The sequence below is a fragment of the Chlamydotis macqueenii genome, chromosome 2, assembly GCF_036417535.1.
Source record: "Chlamydotis macqueenii isolate bChlMac1 chromosome 2, bChlMac1.mat, whole genome shotgun sequence".
In the NCBI taxonomy this organism is placed as follows: Eukaryota; Metazoa; Chordata; class Aves; order Otidiformes; family Otididae; genus Chlamydotis; species Chlamydotis macqueenii.
Window position 1 is genome coordinate 20,703,538 of NC_141557.1, and position 18,241 is coordinate 20,721,778.

Genomic DNA, 18,241 nt, shown 5'->3' on the forward strand with positions numbered 1-18,241 from the left:
CCACTTGAGGCCAAGTATAATACAGCTGTATTAAGCACAGATGGTCTAACGGGAAAAAAAAAGATTACAGCAAGAACAGACATTTAGTCACTGAACTTGCAACCCAAATGAGGGTAAACTAATTATCAGAGGGCTTTGAGTTCAATTTAACTAATCAAGCACTAAGGTTTATGTTTATGGAATGCCAATGTAAGCTACTAAAATTTAAGAACTCTATACAGTACTAATGCATTTGAAAGGACGATTGTCAGCAGGGAGTGAAATAAAATCCTTTTTGTTTGAATACTGCAAAAGCATTGGCAAATATGCTTGATAGAAGAGTTAAATTGCTGCAAGTTTTTGTTCAGTGAAGTTTAAGCAGTCAGTAACAGCAGGCTGTCACAAAATGTTTTGTGTCACATTGTGTAAAAAGAAGCTATGCAAAAAAAAAAAACATTTAGTGCCTACTCAACAAATATTACTGTTTAAGAATTCCAGGTTATTTCTGCATATTCAGAAAGCCACTTGAAAATGGAAAAAAAAAGATTCCTAAGTACAATTCAAAGAATTATTGGGAAGTTGAACTGTCATTAATCTTACTTGTCCTGTCTTCTAGTGATAGTAGCCAGTCAGACACCTCAGAAATGTAAATAGGAAAAATTGTTTATTGCTGTCACTGGAGGTCAGCCTATTTTTCAGCCAGTCAGTGCTTAGAGCTTGCTCACTATTGTACAGAATCACTTAAACCATCCTTTTTCCATCTATTTTTGTTCTAGCTCAGAAAGTTTGTTAAGTGCCTAAGACTACACTTCTAGAGTTTGGTCTATACTTACATACTTTACTGATCTGGAGGGTTTTAATTGGGGAGGTAAAAGTCTGAGAGGATTATGGGGAACAGCAGTTGCCTTAGTGGGAAGAGAGCCACAGCAGAAAAATTGTTTCAACAGGAATATATCATCACTTCTTTCAAAGCAATAGTTAGAGAAAAAGCAGCTATAGCTGTCTTCTACCTAGCTATTGAGAGATCATTTGACAAATTTAGTATTACTGTCTTTGTACAATAAGTGTGAACCAGTTGTTTGACATACTTGCGTGCTTGGAGCACACAGAGAGGACTGAATCCTGAAAAGTGTTCTTAAAATTTATGGTTGACTATGTGAGGATAATGTAAATAAAGTGAAAATTTGTCTAGCCTCTTAAGAAACAAGATGCACTGTGTGATTGTGTCCCTCAATAGGTCTAGTCATTTGATAGCCGTCATTCACCATATACGCTTTCAGACTTATCATCAGTTAATCTTTTTCTTTGATTAAATTAAGAAAATTTAAATTTTGCTATGAGATAGGAGTTGAAGTAAGTAGTCTACTGAAATCCTAAATTGTTTGGTCGTTACTATCTTGTCATGTAGAATATTAATCTCAGAATTTCCATTCTTCTTTGCACAGTTCTGAAAGCTGGAGATCTGGTCTCAGTGTATTCAGATATTGAAGGGAAATGTAAAAGAGGAGCCAAAGAATTTGAAGGAGTCAAAGTTTTCCTTGGAAATGGGATTTCAGAACTGAGTCGCAGTGAAATCTTCAGTTCAAATGGCCCACTGAAGTAAGTCCATAGTAACTGCAATCTACACCTACAGCATTGCAAAGGGAAGGGATGGGAAGGCATTTTGAAATGTTTTGTACCCTATGTGAAGCCACAAGATAGCTTTGACTGAGAAGCTGTCATTACTGTGTTGCATGTTGGGATTTCCAGTATTTTTTGGGATGCATTAATTTCTGGGATTATAATAGAATTGTGCCTCCTGCTGTCTTGTGTAACTTCACAACTAAGGTAGTGGCAATGTGATGGCAATTATGATTAAAGTACTACACTAAGTTTTAGCAGACTCAGCATTTAGTTTCACAGTGGTGTCCAGATACTAGTTTACTTGAGAGGCAGGAGAAAATAAATGAGAGTCTTTTTAGAATTTATGTTTAGGACATTACTTCAACAATATAGAACAAACAGAAGTGAGAAGTATTCTCACTGTGGCAAAATTGCATTTTGGTAAATTGTTCTGTACCACTTTCCTACTTGGATGGAACAGAAGCGCAGCCTTGTCGATTTCTCCATCTCCTAAAAATATTTGTAGGGCCTTTTTTCATGGGGCAGGTGACAGAACATAAGATCAGATATCTTTTAAAAAATAATAGCATTTGCCAAGGTAGTTATCTATTTCAAGATTACTTGCTTTTCTATTTTGTTGTCAAAGCGTATGGTTTGTTCCTCTTCTGTCATCTAAAACGCATATAAAAAGCAGTGTAGAAGAGCATAGACATCAAATTCACGACTGAGATGTTGCATCCTGAGAACAAACTACAAAAGACCTAGTAAAAAAGATTACATTGTCAGAGGATTTCTGATGTATTAGAGCTTAAATATAGTAGAAGTAGCAGTAGGAGGTACCTGCTGAGTTAATGACAATGTGTATGCAGTATGTAACTCTAAATCTGGTGTCTGCAAATTTGCTTTCTCATATCCTTCCTTCTTCTTGTCGGACTTTGCAGTGCATATGCAAAATAATACTCGTTACCTTCAGGAATCTATTGTTTTCAGGTTTAGGGTTTTTTTTCTTGTTTTTATTGTTGCCTATTTCCTTGTACATTTGTCTTAACTTAATGAAATCCATGTCAGAACTTCATCCATATTTAAAACTTTTAGGCTGCTTATAAGTTCAAACTTTTGCTTTGCAGGCAAATCAATGTTCCTGTAAGGCTTTTGAAATAGATTTTCTTTAGTTATTTGACTGGAATCTCAGACAGTATAGAAAGATGGAGGAAGATCTAAGTAGGAAATCATATGCTAGTGCCCTAGTGCGTACATGGTTAGCCAAAAGCAGTTGTGGATTGAAATTAACGTATTTAAATTGTTTTCATTTATTTCCTTACATGATCAAGGCTTGGATTAGATCTCAGCTTGTCTTGCATATAAAAAAAAGATAAATTAGCTTTATGCAATTTTTACAGATAGTTCCAATTTATAAAGTAGTAGATTTTTGTTATGGTTTACACAACTTAAACATGTCATTTTAAAGAATATCCGATGACAAAATTGTTGAAGTATTTTTCTTAGTTGATTTATAAGTGCTTTCTTTTTTGTAAGATTGTTTCAAATTTCTATCTGTAGGCATAATGACTTTAATTAAATACTGTTCAAAATTATAAAACCGAGTAGTTGAAATACTTTTTTTTCCATGTTTTTCAGTGGGATGGGCATAAGGATGATAGAGCCAGTCTACCTTAGTCCTTCGTTTGACAATGTGCTCCCTAATCATTTGTTTTTACAGGTATGTTCATTACAAAGATTAATGTCTGTACTACTTGTAGAATAATGTTATCCTCTAAGCACACATTAATACTTTATATATTTGTTGTGTATTATGGCACCTGATTCACTCTTTGGATTCAAAGAAAACAAAGCATTTAGAATTAAGTCAGTATCTACATGTAAGTGATTTAATCATACTGCATCTGGGATATAAGGGACTTCAAAGTGACTTAAGAGATATTCACTTAAAAACCCAGAATTTATTTTTGCACACATACTTTGCATGGAACTTTTAGTTTTTAGAATCTGCCTATGAACTGTGAATTCAGATATGAATTTGCCTCTTTCAGGGTACATCCTTCTGGAGATAATCAGGAAAAACTCCAAATATTAGGTTGACTTTAAGTTCAAGAGAAAATCCGTATCTTTTTAGCCCTAATGAAAAAAATCCACCTGAACAAAATAACCATGAAAAATCTACAGTAGCACGGCTTTCACTATCTCTTACCGTAAAACTGCACAGCTTCCAAAGAATGACAAGTTTTTGTACAGTTTTTATTGTAAAATTTAAGAACTTGTTTCAAGCTAGCTTTTCCTTCTGCATCTTTAATATTTGTGGTACCTATACTCCTTTTCCGCAGAATAAAACTAATTAAAAGCAATATTCAGACATGACAATTGGCCACCTGTGCTATGTTGAAAGATAGGATGATTAAATCATGGAACTTTCTAGTTTTCTTAAATCAAGTAAAATTTTTTATTTCAGTTTGCTGACATAAAAAGATAAGGTGAACATCTCAATTAGATTTCTAGGACAATTAGTGTGCTAACAATTGTATTGTATTTTTTTTATACAAATACAACAATTTAGCAGCAAAGTTTAAAACAAAATCAAGCTGTCCAGCCCTCAAAAAAAATTGATCTTATAGCAAATGTAAATTTTATCTCAAATAAACCCTTGTTCATAGATATTATCTGAAATTTTAAGTTATCTCCTCATGTGATTTGTATAGCTATCACTTTGAAGTTAAGTCCTGTATTACAGTGAATTGTCTTAGTCTTTATTTCTTCTGTCAAGAGTCAGTCCAGCAGATGGGTATTTTTATGCATATATTCTGTTTGTAATTTATCTGAATATTTTAAAATCATCATCAATGCTGTCTTTTGGTGTGGGCAAAGGGTACTTTATCGAGCAATATGTTGTCTCATGGCCTGCAGTAAAGGAGAGGCCTTTTCTTCTGTGATTCAGCTTATTAGAGTACTTTCTTTCAAGGAAAAGAACTGTTAGATTATTTAAGGTTATTTAAGAGACTGGTGCACATGAGCATTTAGCTTCTGTGCACTGAGATCTGTGGCTTAGTAGTGGGATTCAGATTTGAGTGCCAACCTTAGACACTCAAATTCAGAATTGTGTAGTAGTTCAAAGTTCTTTTGATTTCTGTTTGAAGTGTAGGTTGTTAGGGTTTTGGGGTTGTTTTGTTTTTTATTTTTAACAACACAGAATAGTTGAGTTTGAAGGGACTCTCCAGTTTATCAACCACTCTTTCCAGTTTTGTATCATCTGTAAACTTGTTCAGGGTCCGCTCTGTTCTATTATCCAGGTCCCTAAGGAAAAGGTTAGACAGCATTGGTGCCAGTGTCGGCACCTGGGATACACCACTAGTGACTGGCCTCCGGCTGGACTTTGTGCCACTGACCATAACCCTTTGAGCCCAGCTTTTTTGACTTGAATTTGCCATATGTGAGATGAAGGCCTGCACCTCATAGTGTTAGCATCTTATTATTGTTCATTTTTTGAACTGTGGTGTGGAACTTGAAACTGTGCTAAACAAAGACAACGTGTAGTAAAGACAACTTTAAAAGGCTTTTATGTCTTTGTGCTTAACCAAGTTAGGAGAGAATCTTTCAGAATATTTCCACAGTGTGTAAGATGCAATACTGTGCACAATTATTGCATATTATTTCTTTTCAGTGCATCTGTCCTGTTTATACAATAGCACAGTTCAGCTTCTTGGGTCCTTAATTCAGCAAGTTTAAACTCCTGCCTATTCATCTTACTGTTCATTACTATACTACACCAGTATGTTCATATAGTAAATGTTCCAATAAACAAGTCAATATAAAACATTTGTAATACACAGAGCTACTCTATGTCTGTGATAGCATCAGCTTATTTTATTTTGACTTTTAGCATTGTGGACTCCCTAGTCATGAACCCTTAAACTTCAGTCATAGATACTCAAGTATAGCTTTAAATGAAAAAAGCAGACACTGCAGACTTCTGACCTATACTCTCTCTTTTATATAATCCCAGTATTTCCTTTTCTATTAAGGAACTATCATCAATATACGTAAGTATCTTCACTGCTGAATGAATTCTTGTTTCAATGAGTTTATCACTCTTTAGTACAGGACTTGATACAGGATATAAAGTTTGAATTCTCCTGTATTTGTTTTTTATGTCAGAACTTGCCTTCTGTGGTTGTGAGCCATATTTTAAACCCTCAACCAGGAGAGAGAATTTTGGACATGTGTGCTGCACCTGGAGGAAAAACAACCCATCTTGCAACATTAATGCATGACCAGGTAAGAGAAGTCATTGAACATTTTCTGTCTTAGTGAAGAAAGTCTGACCACTGTTCATTTGCACAGCTCACTTCACTTAGCTATCAGAACATCCAGATAATTTAGAACAGCAAAGCATTAATATTTGAATGTTTTGCTTACCAATATATTTTGTTACACATTGGAGTTACTGAAATGGGCACACACTATCTTTATCCAATAGTCACCATCACATTTAAAACCTTAGTTGCTGCAAACTGACCTCTTGAAATACATTTGATTTAACTTTTGAAATATTATGGATTTGTTTATAACGGGAGAATTCATAACATGTAAGGCAAAGTTATATGGGAATATGCTGGATTAATGAAACTGAGGATATATGGAAATCAAGGCTTACCACTGTGCACAACTCTAAAAATGCACAACTCTGTACAAAAACATTAAAATGCTTCTAATCCAATGAATTTTCTTCTCAGTAAAATTCATCAGTTGTGCAGCATAGATGTGATCTTAGACTGAATTTCTAGTCTGAATTTGTCATTCTAAGGTAGAAGGTCACAAAACCAAAAATATGTCCTAAGAAAGTAACAATATGAGAAGAAACAAAAAATAATATTTAAAAAAGGATAAAGGAAAATAACACACAAGTCAAAAAGAATGTGGATATAGGAATAATGATCTGCACATATGAAATTGGTATATGCAAAATGAAAGATTGAAATGCAGGTTACTCTTTTCTAGCAGATAGGGGAAAATGTGTAATGTTTCCTGTAAAATTTTTGTAACACATTATTATTTTGGTTGGAATAGGGTTATTAGAATATATCAGATTCTTTAGAAATCTTGCAGTTATATTATGCAGTACTTCAGTGGTTGTCTGTGCATTAATGGAAGGGTGCACTGGATAATGATGGGAGTGTATTTAAAAAAGACAGGTATTCAGTTCTATGATGGTTTGCTTATTGAAGTGTTCGTTCCCTCAGTATGGAAAGTTTGCAAACATGCATTAGACAGTCATTAGACATTTATTATCTAAGTTTATTGACCTTCCAGTAAATAATTTCAGTGTGATAAAAAAAAGAAGCCTGTAAAAGCATATATTTCTGTCATGAGTTTATTTATATCTATACTTTTTCCATCTATGTATGTACATTTTGTATAACTTTCATAACTGTTTTTTCTCTTAGTCATTTTAGATATTTTGATTGTGCTTACCTCCAGCTAAGTGGTAAAGATTAGGAATATAGATGTTGACACTTATCTGAATTGGTCTTCCTTTTCTGAGTATATAATATGACAAAAATATATGTTCCTTTAGTAAATGTACACTGCTTTTTGATTCTTAAGTTCCATTCACACATTTTCTGTACTAAATTTCCACAGATAGTGTATTAAATCATTAACATTTCAGAAATATTTGCATCAATCTTATTTTTTTGTGATTTAATTGTAATAATTAATATATTATTTTTTATTTTTAGATGAGATAATCGAAATGTAAAATTACTCTGTATTGTTAAGAGCTTTAAATAGGAACTAGGAAGAGTTAAAGCTTGAGAATTTATTATTATCTGGATCCCAGTCCAAAACACTGTTTTTTCCAGATGTCTTTCAAGATATGATTCTGGTAGTGGCTGGCATGGGCCAGATGGGGAAGAACTCTTCTCTTCCAGGTTGTTCTTTTTTCTCAGAGTCTCTCAGGAGAAGGACTTACACCCACAGTACAGCACATGTGCAGCAAACCTGCTTTTTTAGCAACAGGCTTAACTTTCAAGCACAGTCAGTTGTTAATGTGCACGTGTTAGTGGCTGGAAGGCTGCCTTGCAGAAAAGGACCTGGTATACAGGTGCTGGTCGACAGCTGGCTGAATATGAGCTGGCAGTGTGCTCAGGTGGCCAAGAGGGCCAACAGCATCCTGGCTTGCGTCAGGAACAGTGTGGCCAGCAGGACTAGGGAAGTGATCGTCCTCCTGTACTCAGCACTGGAGAGGCCATGCCTCAAATACTGTGTGCAGTTTTTGACACTCCAAGAAAGACATTGAGTTGCTGGAGGACGTCCAAAGAAGAGCAGTGAAGCTGGTGAAGGGTCTGGAGCACAAGTGTTATGAGAAGAGGCTGAGAGAACTGAGGTTGTTTAGTCTGGAGAGAAGGAGGCTGAGAGGAGACGTTATAGCTCTCTATGACTGACTGGAAGGAGGTTGTAAGCAATGTGGATGTTGGTCTTTTCTCCCAAGTAACAAGTGATAGGATGAGAGGAAATGGCCTCAAGTTGCGGCAGGGGAGTTTTAGATTGGATATTAGGAGAAATTTATTCACTAAAAGGGTTGTCAAGCATTGGAACAGGCTGCCCAGGGAGGTAGTGGAGTCAGTAACCCTGTAAGTATTTAAAAGGCATGTAGGTGTGGTGCTTAGGGACATGGTTTGGTGGTGGACTTACCCGTGTTAGGTTAACAGTTGGACTTGATGATCTTAAAGATCTTTTCCAACCTAAATTATTCTAGGATTTTGTTTGCAATAGGTTGAATGGTGATGGGGGAGAAGCAGTGGCACATGGTCACTGACTGCTCCTGTAAGGGGTGATTTGGCTCACAGTAGCCGAAGGCTGGACACCATTGACACACCATAAATTCTTTTTTACTTCTCAGTCCTAGACCTACACGTTGGCTAACATGACACACAGTCAACTCCTTATCTTTACTATACTTTTTTTTTTTTTTTAACATTGTCTATCTTGGTCATATTGCCTTTCCATAATCCCCTCCAAGCCATCACCAAGTAGCAAAAAGTTGCCATGTTTTCTCAGCAGGTTCTGATTACAATAGCAAATCTAGTAGAGGTATTTGGTCTTTGGAGTTTTTTAAAGGTAGCATTAGTGTTCTGAATTTTACTGATGCTACTGAAAATGGTTTCTTTCCTTTGTGTTTACAGATTTCATCTAGCATGTAGAGGTGTGTGTTGATTTATGTTGGAGAAGAAAAAAGAAATCTTATTCTCACATTAAAGGAATAATGTGCAATTGGGACTCCCCTCCCTCTTCCACATCTAAATTTATTCTAGGATTTACAGTATTTTCCAGAAGAACTTGAGTGACAACTAGTGCAAGTCTAACAGTGTGTTACGAGTCTGAGCAAGCCGGAGGTGTGGCTGTGGGCCTCATTTCCTCAGGACTGAGCTGTATGTGATCATGTTTTATACCATCTCCATGCAAATTTGAAACCTGTTGACCTGTTTTACTGTGAATTTAAGACTTCTACCATCTTTCAGATGATTACATTTTAACTTAGTGCTCAGTAAAACAAACAAAAAGAAACAAACAAAAAAACCCCACTTGTCAGAAGTCAGACATTATAGGTTCCCTTAGGAGCGACTGTTCCAAGCAGCTAATGCCAGTCGGAATGCACACAGCCTCAGACTGGTGTCTAGTCTAATGCAGGAATCAGGGAAAATACGGGAGAACAGGGAGTACTGGAGTGTGGTTTTAAGAATAACAAGATTCTGTAGGGAAAACTAAGCTTCATTCATCACACTGCTCATGAGTCTGGGGGGCAAATTAGGAACTGCACATCCATTTAATCTCTATGATTTTGATTAAAAAAACTTTTTTTTCAGGGTGAAGTAATAGCTATGGACAAGATAGCTAACAAGGTCAAAAAAATTAAGCAGAATGCTGAATTGCTGCAGTTGAATTGCATTAAGGCATTTTGCTATGATGCAACAAGGGCACTTTTGGTTGAGAAGAGAGAGGAAGAACAAGGTAAAGTAAACAGCTCGGGTATAGGAGTTTTTAGAAGAAAATAGTAATGAGGTTTGCATTGATAGTATTAAATTTGCCCCAGGTCTACAAGTCCTTGAAATCTTGGCAGATACCTAGGTTGCTTCAGCACTGTGAATGCTCTTTAATTTTCTACTCTTTTGTGATTATCAGCTTCTCCATGAAGTAATAATACAAAACGTAAGCTATCTGTCCTTATCACAACCTAATATGCTCAAAGGAGATGCATTCTTTTCCCATATAGTATCAAAGACTGAAGAAGCCTTAAAGCTTCTTTCATGATGATGTCTAACCCCATACTCTGAAATGTTTCACTTAATCTGAGAAAAAAGATATATTTTTTCTGAATTTTTTGGCTTTTCTGCCTCAGAATCCTCATCTGTAAAATGGAGTTATTAATACCTAACTCCCAGGAGTGCTGCAAGGTTTAGTTCATTGATGTTTGTTCAGCTGTTCAGGGGAAAGTTCTATAGAAGCACAGTGTATTATTTTAGTTAATTTCATTTGCTTTTCTGAAGTGCTGTATTTATGATACTGGTTCTGTTCCCATGATGGAACGATTTAAACGGTATCTGCTGTCTTGATTATTTTTAGTTTGTTGTGCAAAGTATGCTGTTCTTTCTCACTCTATTTTATCCCAGTCACTGGTTAGCCTAAGTAGGAATCAGGTTGCATAATTCACCTTCCTTGTCCCTATGCCTTGTAGTTATTCCTGCTTTGCAGGAATAAAGATACTTTCTTAATAGTCTTTCTATGAACATAAAATATTGTAGGTGGTGTGTAGGACTTACACAGATGAACAAGAGCTAGCTGTAATACTGAGAGATCATGAAAGCTTTTCTGTATATCCTTGCACGTAAGACATGACATATTTTGAATGTTGTGGTAAAGGATCTGAGATAGATAAATCAGTGGTGCCAAAATAAACTAATTTTGTAGTGCTGGAACAAGCTAGGTAGCAGTAGTATTAATTCACTCACTTGTTTTCATTTGTGACCTAACTTCAATATTGGAGGAACAGAAGGAGAAAAGGAGGTAGAGTATGTATTTGGCTCTCTTTCTCATTGGTTACTCACAGACAGACGCATGGAGCCACTTTTGTCTTAGTGATGCTGAGGTATCACTAAGGTGATAGAAACTTTTGGGCTGTTGAGCCACTGGGATTCAGATTAAAGTATAGGCTCTGCTTCCTGCAGTTACATATTCCCTTATCTATCCAGGTACTGTTCAGAAATTGCTCTTGTCTTCACAGTCCTTGTTCACTGAATTGTTCTGCTGTGGAGACTGCATGTGTCACACATTAGAACTTGTAATATTTCATGTTATTATGAAGTGCTTTATTTTCTACAGATATGTATATATGCATCACAATAAACAGTTAATATAGACAGTCCAACAATTATTATTTAAGGCTGTCTTAATGGTTAACTGCAGGCTTCTCTCAGTAAAGATTTTCACACTTGGTTCAGCTGAGCTGACTGTGGTTCATTGTAGCCTATAGGTACAACTCTGCACTCAGCACCCCAGATCAATCATATGTAAACATTTTTGTTGATTACATTTACATTTTACTTTCAAATTATTAAATTAAGGTTAAAAATTATTATTGCCTAAAGGGATCATGTATTGTTTGAGCTCACAGAACTAAAACTCTTCAGTTTTCTGGGAGATGAAATCTACCACCAGCAGTACTGAGAGTTGTCTCTAGCTGAGATCACCTTTGCAGACACCATCGGTAGAACATACAGGTTTTATGTCAAAGAAGCAGTAACAGCTTGTCCTTGTCTATGGTGAGGTCTCAATGAAAGAAACAACCACATTTTACATTACTAGCTGCTTTTTACAGAAGGACCTCCGTTCTTACCAGAGTCATTTGATCGAATACTTCTTGATGCTCCATGTAGTGGGATGGGACAGAGACCGAACATGGCTTATTCCTCGACTTTAAAGGAATTGACCTCTTATCAGCCACTACAGCGCAAACTTTTCACTGTGGTATGTATTCATCATTGAGTAGATAAGCAGAATTGAACATAACTGCTTTTGCAGCATAAAATTTACTTCATACTGAAAAGTGGTGCCTCATTTTCCTTACATTTCAGCAGTTAAGTAAAGAAGAGAGTGTTAGGATTTAGTTAACCTTTCAGCTCCACCTATCTGTTGCTAGGTGAAGTAGATTCACTTGAGCATGGGAAAGGTATATATAAGCCACAGTAAATAAAAAGCTTCATATGTGTTTTTTTTAATTCCTTCAGTTTCACCGATTTTAGTTTAACCTGCTCTGTTGCAATTATTATAAAGTCTTTTCTCTGCAGCAGCACAGACTCTTGTAAGTTCACTGCACAGAACTCCCATGCAGTGGTGCTGTGAGGTTCTGTATGGGGTATGAGATGGAGTACAAAGCCAGGAGGCCATATTAAAACTTTTCATGCTAGTAGGAGTGTTCTTGGGCTGATGCTGAAAGATCTGAATTATATGTATTCCAAGTGAACCACAGCTTGAAAAGCAGCATAGCTATAGCTTCCATGCCAAATATGTGGGAACAGCTGACATCTAATATCCCTGATAAAAATATTGTGTATCCATGGTTTGCAGCCTCTGATGAAAACAGAACTAATCTGTCTGGAATATGCAGAGCTGTACAAATAACAAATCTTACAAGGTGAATCATCTCAATGGCATTAATAAACTGCATGAGCTATAATGCTGATTTGGAAAAAAGAACCTTTCCAATTAATGGGATCCTTTACTGTATTTCTTGAGAAGAACTAGTATCCTAATGCCTATCTTAGAAAGATTTGAGTTTAATTAAGTGCTAAGTTTTAATGTTATAGCTTAATGGTTTCTTGGTTAATATTATTTAATATGCAATTTTTTGCATTTGAAAATAACTGAACTATTGTTTATTTCTCTCTGCAGGCAGTGAAATTGCTGAAACCAGGAGGTGTTTTAGTATACAGTACATGTACGATTACACTCTCTGAAAATGAGGAGCAAGTTGCTTGGGCCCTGAAAACTTTTCAGTGCCTCCAGCTTCAGCCACAGGTAACAACAGTATTTTCAGGGTACTTCACTCCATCCAGTGAGCTTGTTTTGGCACTGTAAGGTTGCACGCTATATTTACTATCAATAAATTTATTTTTCACTGCAGAGAATTTTATCTGCTGTGTATAGAAATAACAGAAGGATTCCTGAGGCTCTTAAATCTATTTGCGTGCTTAATTGAGTTTCATTTAGGGAATGTTAAGTAGTTTCCCACTGTGTACTGTGGTTGTTTTAATTTGTATGACAGTCATTTAAAACACCGGGACAAAAGCTAGTTCAGACAGGTTAAAATTTCTCGTGCAATTCTTCTTTAGTGTATATATTTTATTTTATTTTTGTACAGTCAAAGGAGAGGTGAAAAAAATTTTATTAATGCTACTGAAGTAGTGAAGACTTGCATAAAGCATGGGAGATAGATGGAAAGAATCTTATATTTTGAGGAAGGAGGATTTTATATGTATGGGAGTTATTTTTGCATTATTTAAAGGAATGAGGGAGTAAATTTATTTCAAGCTCAGTGTCCCAAGCATGAACCTTGTATTTTTTTGGAGTCAGTGTCTACAATTAGGATATCTTGAGGGGGTAATATACAGGAAGATACCAGAATTTTTCATCTATACTGCATGCATTTCGAAAGTATGTTACTTTTATTAGTACCTTGAGAGAGTTTATCATCATCAGACCATATGTGTGTCTCTCCCTCTTTGTTGACGTGGTGGATTGGGTAGGTTAGTTGTTTATTATCATGGCTTTAAGAAAAAGTCTAACTCTGATACCTCTTTAGCTTACTTACTTATACATTCTGTGATGACTTGTATCTGTCTTAAGAAGTTTAGATGCATCTTTAAACTGAAATTAAAAAAAAATGCAGTAGGTGTACAATGAAAAATTATATGAATGCTGGTAAAGATTTAACAGAACTGAAGCTTTTCTTAAAAGATGTGTATGTCAGGGTTCTTCTGCCTGCTTTCTCCCCATCCATTTACTAGGATTTTTTCAGTTTCAACTGTGATTATACAATTTATCGAACAGCATAAAAATGATCCTCGATAGAATGAAAAAGTGAAACACAAGCCCTGTTAACTCAAATGCAAGATTAATTCTGGTTTAATAGACTTTCTCTCACCAGTAATATCAGTCTTTTTAATAAAGCACTAGTTTTCACAGACAAATGCCATATCTGCAAAAATTAAGCTTTTGCGTATAGTATAGTTTAAATGAGATGACACTGAATTGTTTATCCACAGCTAGTTTATAGTAACTTACAACCAGTTCCCCGGTAGTGTAAACTAAGTTGATCTTTTTCAATGACCAGGAAACGGGAGTCTAGAGTTGACTTACCTCATGCTTCTTTAAGTATTTCCCATGTTCTTTAGTCTCTCAATGGACACCTGCTTTATCTCCAGTCCACTGTCTCCCACTTTCTCACTTTGGCAACAGATGCTAGAATCACGCTGGGTAAGGAAAAAACAGAAGATGGAGCCATAGGTGTAGATCTTGTAGCTGTAGGTTACTGCATGGCAGCTGATCCTTTGTCTGTGCAGACTTACTTCCTCTTAGGGATTTACACACAGGAGATACTGTATATTAACTTAAATGCAGTAACTGACTGGAAGGAAAAAGGAAAAGGTAGAGGAAAAAAATTTATCTTTGCGCATGTCCCTTGACCCTGTGTAATACAGTTTTCCCATGACTTTTACCTTTCCACCCTTCTTTTATGTTACTTTATGCCACTACCCCTGTCTCCCTTTGTATATTATTCTTTCTAAATTTGCAATGGACATGTCTTTTTGTCTCTTACCTGGAAAGCACTGAAATCCTGGTGAGCCAAAGGAAAAGCAGAATCAGGCTGCAACCTCGTGGCTGCTCAGCTTTACAGCGCACAGTAGGTGGTTAAGCCACTAAGTTGCATCGTGTGCTGACTGGGTGAGCTCATGTGTCAGCGAAGTGTGATGGCTCAGAAAAATGCTCTGCTTTAGGCTGCATTATAGAATCGTAGAATAGTTTCAGTTAGACTACACTAGACCAGATTTACAATGAGATCTGTTTTTGATATTGCAATGCCAGCTTTTGTACATCTTGTTCTGTCTCCTTACTGAGTGCATTGGAAGAACGATCCAGCTATTAGATTTTTCCAGGAATCAGTGTATTAAATAGAAAGCAGTCAAGGCTACTCACAAGAAGTGCTGTGAAAAGGACTGTGACTTTAAGCCCTTCTCCTCTCCAACATTTTGCTGCCAGATGTCATCTCCTGAATTCAGATGCCTAAGCTGTTCCTTTTGTTCTTTCTCTGCCTCATATACATACACGTTAGGGGTGGTAATGGTATTCCCATTTACCCATTAGTTTAATTATAGGACATAGAAAATCTGAAGCTCAGATTTTTCTGCTGCGTCATCTTCCAAAATGCCTCTCCAGGCAGTAAAGTATTCTGGACTGGGGCCTTCTATCTTTCCAGTTGAAGTTTTTAATGTGGAGAATCCAGGTATTTATACTACTGTATAGTGTATTAGTAACTGGCTAAGGAATCACTGTTTTTGACTTCACCCATAGCTATTAGTCAGCACGCAGAAGCGCTGCATCATTTAGAAGTGAAAACATAAAACCTTTAGAACTTTAATTGTCTGGTGATAATAGCTTTCTTGTGATGTTTCAGTTGAGTAATGAATTGATTTAGACCTGGGTACCTGTCCTCAATAAGTGCTCTACACTACTGGGCTAAAGTGGATTAGGAGCACCACCACCTCCTCAAGGTACTTTGGCCCTTTTATACGTGCTTATATACACCCTGGCCAGATGAAGGCAAGAAAGGAAGGGCCATGTTACTTCTAAGTCCCCCTTGGTGTGAATGACATAAACATAGCTTGTTTGCGTTAGTAGTAAGGCAGTTCTGCATGTATTCAGTGGACTCATATGGAATAACAGGAACTTTCCTGATGCAATAACTTGCTTTTCTTTGTTACTTAAAAAGGAACCTCATATTGGAGGAGAAGGCATGAGAGGAGCTGGACTGTCGCTTGATCAGTTGAAGCTGCTGCAGAGATTTGATCCATCTGCTATGACTTTGCAAGGAATGGATATTAATTCTTTGCAAGATTCCAGGGAAGATGATCTGATTTCACTGGCAAATAAGGACTGTATAGGATTTTTTATTGCTAAATTTATTAAATCGAACAGTAAATAAGCATTTAAGAATGCAACCTGAAAAAATACCTCTGTGAGTGTAAGAACAGTTCAGACATGAAGTGTGTTTCTTGCTGCTGCAGTGTTGCCAAGCCAACCGGCTGACGGCAGAGTTGCTATGGCAGCAATAAAATCTGCCAGCTGTTCTGCTGGGAAAGAGCCACAGGTTGCAGAAAGAAAGTCATGGCTGGGGGAAGGGTACTACCATTTTTAAGTCTCCATTTGCTTTTGTATTTAGAGCAGGTCAGTGGATGAATTACAAGTACGTTCACTCCTACTGTTGTCTGCTCTGTCTTTCCTCGTGTGAGTCACTTACCTAGTGCAGCAAGCAGAGGAACAGAGTTTCTCTGGGAGGGCAAGTAAGCTGCTTTATGAAATGCAAACATAATATAATAAAATAGATGGGAACTATTTTTGTGAATTTTGTAAAAAACCTTCTATAGATGTTTACTAATAGTCAATGCTTCATTAAATAGTGCTTCATGAAACACTAGCATTTTATAAAGAACTGGTTTATAAAGTGATACTTAGAACCTCATTTCTCTTTTATTTTAATACAAGCAAGATTCTCTGTACACATAGTATATACACAAAATACGATTAGGCTTTGTAGCATGTCTTTTATAGCAGCATGAATATATTAAACCATCTCACTCTGGGAATGTAAATAAATATTGTTTCAACATCAAACTTCCCATGCATAAATGTATTGGTTCTGAAGTAGCCTGTTGGACTGGCTGACAAGTGACAAGTTTAAAATCAAACATTTGCAACAGAAGGGGCTACAGTTGTGATTAATATATCAGAAGACGGAAAACAATGCGTAATACCATCTGAAATGTTCCAAATCACCTTTCAAATAACTAAGAATATTAACTCTTTATTGGTTAGAAAGCATCACCAGCTAAAATCATAAGAAAATTGAAACTGGGGAAGCATGCTAAGGAGAACTGACTTAATACACTGCTCAAAGTTTTAATAATCTAAAATTTTAAAATGTGTTAGATGTATTAGAAAATTCTGCTTCAGATCCAGAGATGTTCTCCGTTTGAACAGTATTCTCTTTTCTCGGTACAGCTGGAACTGACAATAGCACTGAAATTATAGGGAAAAGGTAAGTACAACTCAAAAACGTAAAGTGACATCTGTGTGTGGTTTTTTCCTCTCACTCATCAATTTCCAGTTCTTTAATAATTTGTCTTTATACTGTCAGAAGTGCTTTTCAATTGCTTGCAATCAAAACAACTTATACAATTCTGTTTCTCAGTAGTCTTGTTGTTTACTTGTATTTGCTATAAATGTTTTGATACCGTATGTTTTCTACTGGTCTTAAATAAAACAAATGTCCCTTCTTTGTTTGGCCGAGGTTGACTAAGTACGTCTTGCCCTTAGCCCCATGTCTATTTAAAGCCATTTTGTTTCATCAGTAGTAAGTAAGAGATCCTATTTAGAATCATGAAAGCTCATACTACAAATTACAGTCTTTTTAGTCTAAATATGGCTAAAATAATTACTTGGTAAGAAAATGGATTAGTCTTTTATTGTAAGTATGTGTTGAAATCTTTAACTCAGTGCTAGTAAAAAAGCATTTTTTGCAGAATATATAAATTCTGTAAACATTAATCAGCACACATAGACTATATACTGAAATTTGCATATGCATCTAAAGTAAGGAGCTTTGCCTCCAGTTTCAGTAGCAGGATTTGTGCAATGCTGAATTTGAAAGAATTAAGATTGCTGAATTTTTAGTGGACGATTTGTTGAGACTTTCCCAGATTTCTTTAGTTTTGAATGATAAAACAGACTTTTCAAGAAGGTGATCTCACTTGAAATTTCTCAGGGGGAGAAGGAAGGAAAAAGTAACTGATTTGTACTTGATTCCAGTGTAACTGCAGACCAGACTTCACCTGAAAAAAATTACTGATATCTGAACTACTAGAGTTAGTTGTTTCTGCAAAAATCGACTGCTAGACTTAAAAGAACACTTAGCATATTAAAGGGACAAGCCTCAGCTGTTTCCCTAGGCCCCTCTCTCTGTTGGTAACTGGGGCTGTGGTGGGGAGCCAGGGTGGGAGACTTCTCCATCAGGCATTTCAGAGCAGAAACTCAATTAAGATGCTCCAAATCATCCCTTAAAGGAGCCAGCATCCCTCCTTTGTCTACAGGCTTGGCTAAGTTAGATGACTCAAGTGGGATGGATGCCCTTTTTTCCTTTTCTTTTCCAATCTTATTGTGACTTTAACTAGAAGTGCAGGAATACTTTTGCATTGTCACAATTTTGATGTATAGTGTATATATATATATTTTTAATACATAATAGGATTACTTTCCTGAGGGGAATGCTTTACACACCGAATCATTATGCTTCAGTGTTTAGTGCTGAAGCACAATT

The 18,241-nt window shown here is 36.2% G+C and overlaps 1 protein-coding gene across 3 annotated transcripts in view; it reads left to right on the forward strand.

Moving 5' to 3' along the window:
• The window catches only part of NSUN6 (NOP2/Sun RNA methyltransferase 6), a 25,085-nt gene extending 7,884 nt beyond the window's left edge, over positions 1 to 17,201 (forward strand). For all 3 annotated transcript variants that reach the window (XM_086742195.1, XM_086742194.1, XM_086742193.1), the window contains exons 6-12: positions 1,425 to 1,578; positions 3,220 to 3,301; positions 5,749 to 5,868; positions 9,459 to 9,603; positions 11,468 to 11,616; positions 12,541 to 12,666; positions 15,638 to 17,201. In XM_086742195.1, coding sequence (XP_086598321.1) covers positions 1,425 to 1,578; positions 3,220 to 3,301; positions 5,749 to 5,868; positions 9,459 to 9,603; positions 11,468 to 11,616; positions 12,541 to 12,666; positions 15,638 to 15,850 — 989 coding nt within the window. In that variant the 3' untranslated portion in view covers positions 15,851 to 17,201. The remainder of the gene's footprint in view (positions 1 to 1,424; positions 1,579 to 3,219; positions 3,302 to 5,748; positions 5,869 to 9,458; positions 9,604 to 11,467; positions 11,617 to 12,540; positions 12,667 to 15,637) is intronic.
• The last annotated feature ends 1,040 nt before the right edge of the window (positions 17,202 to 18,241 follow it).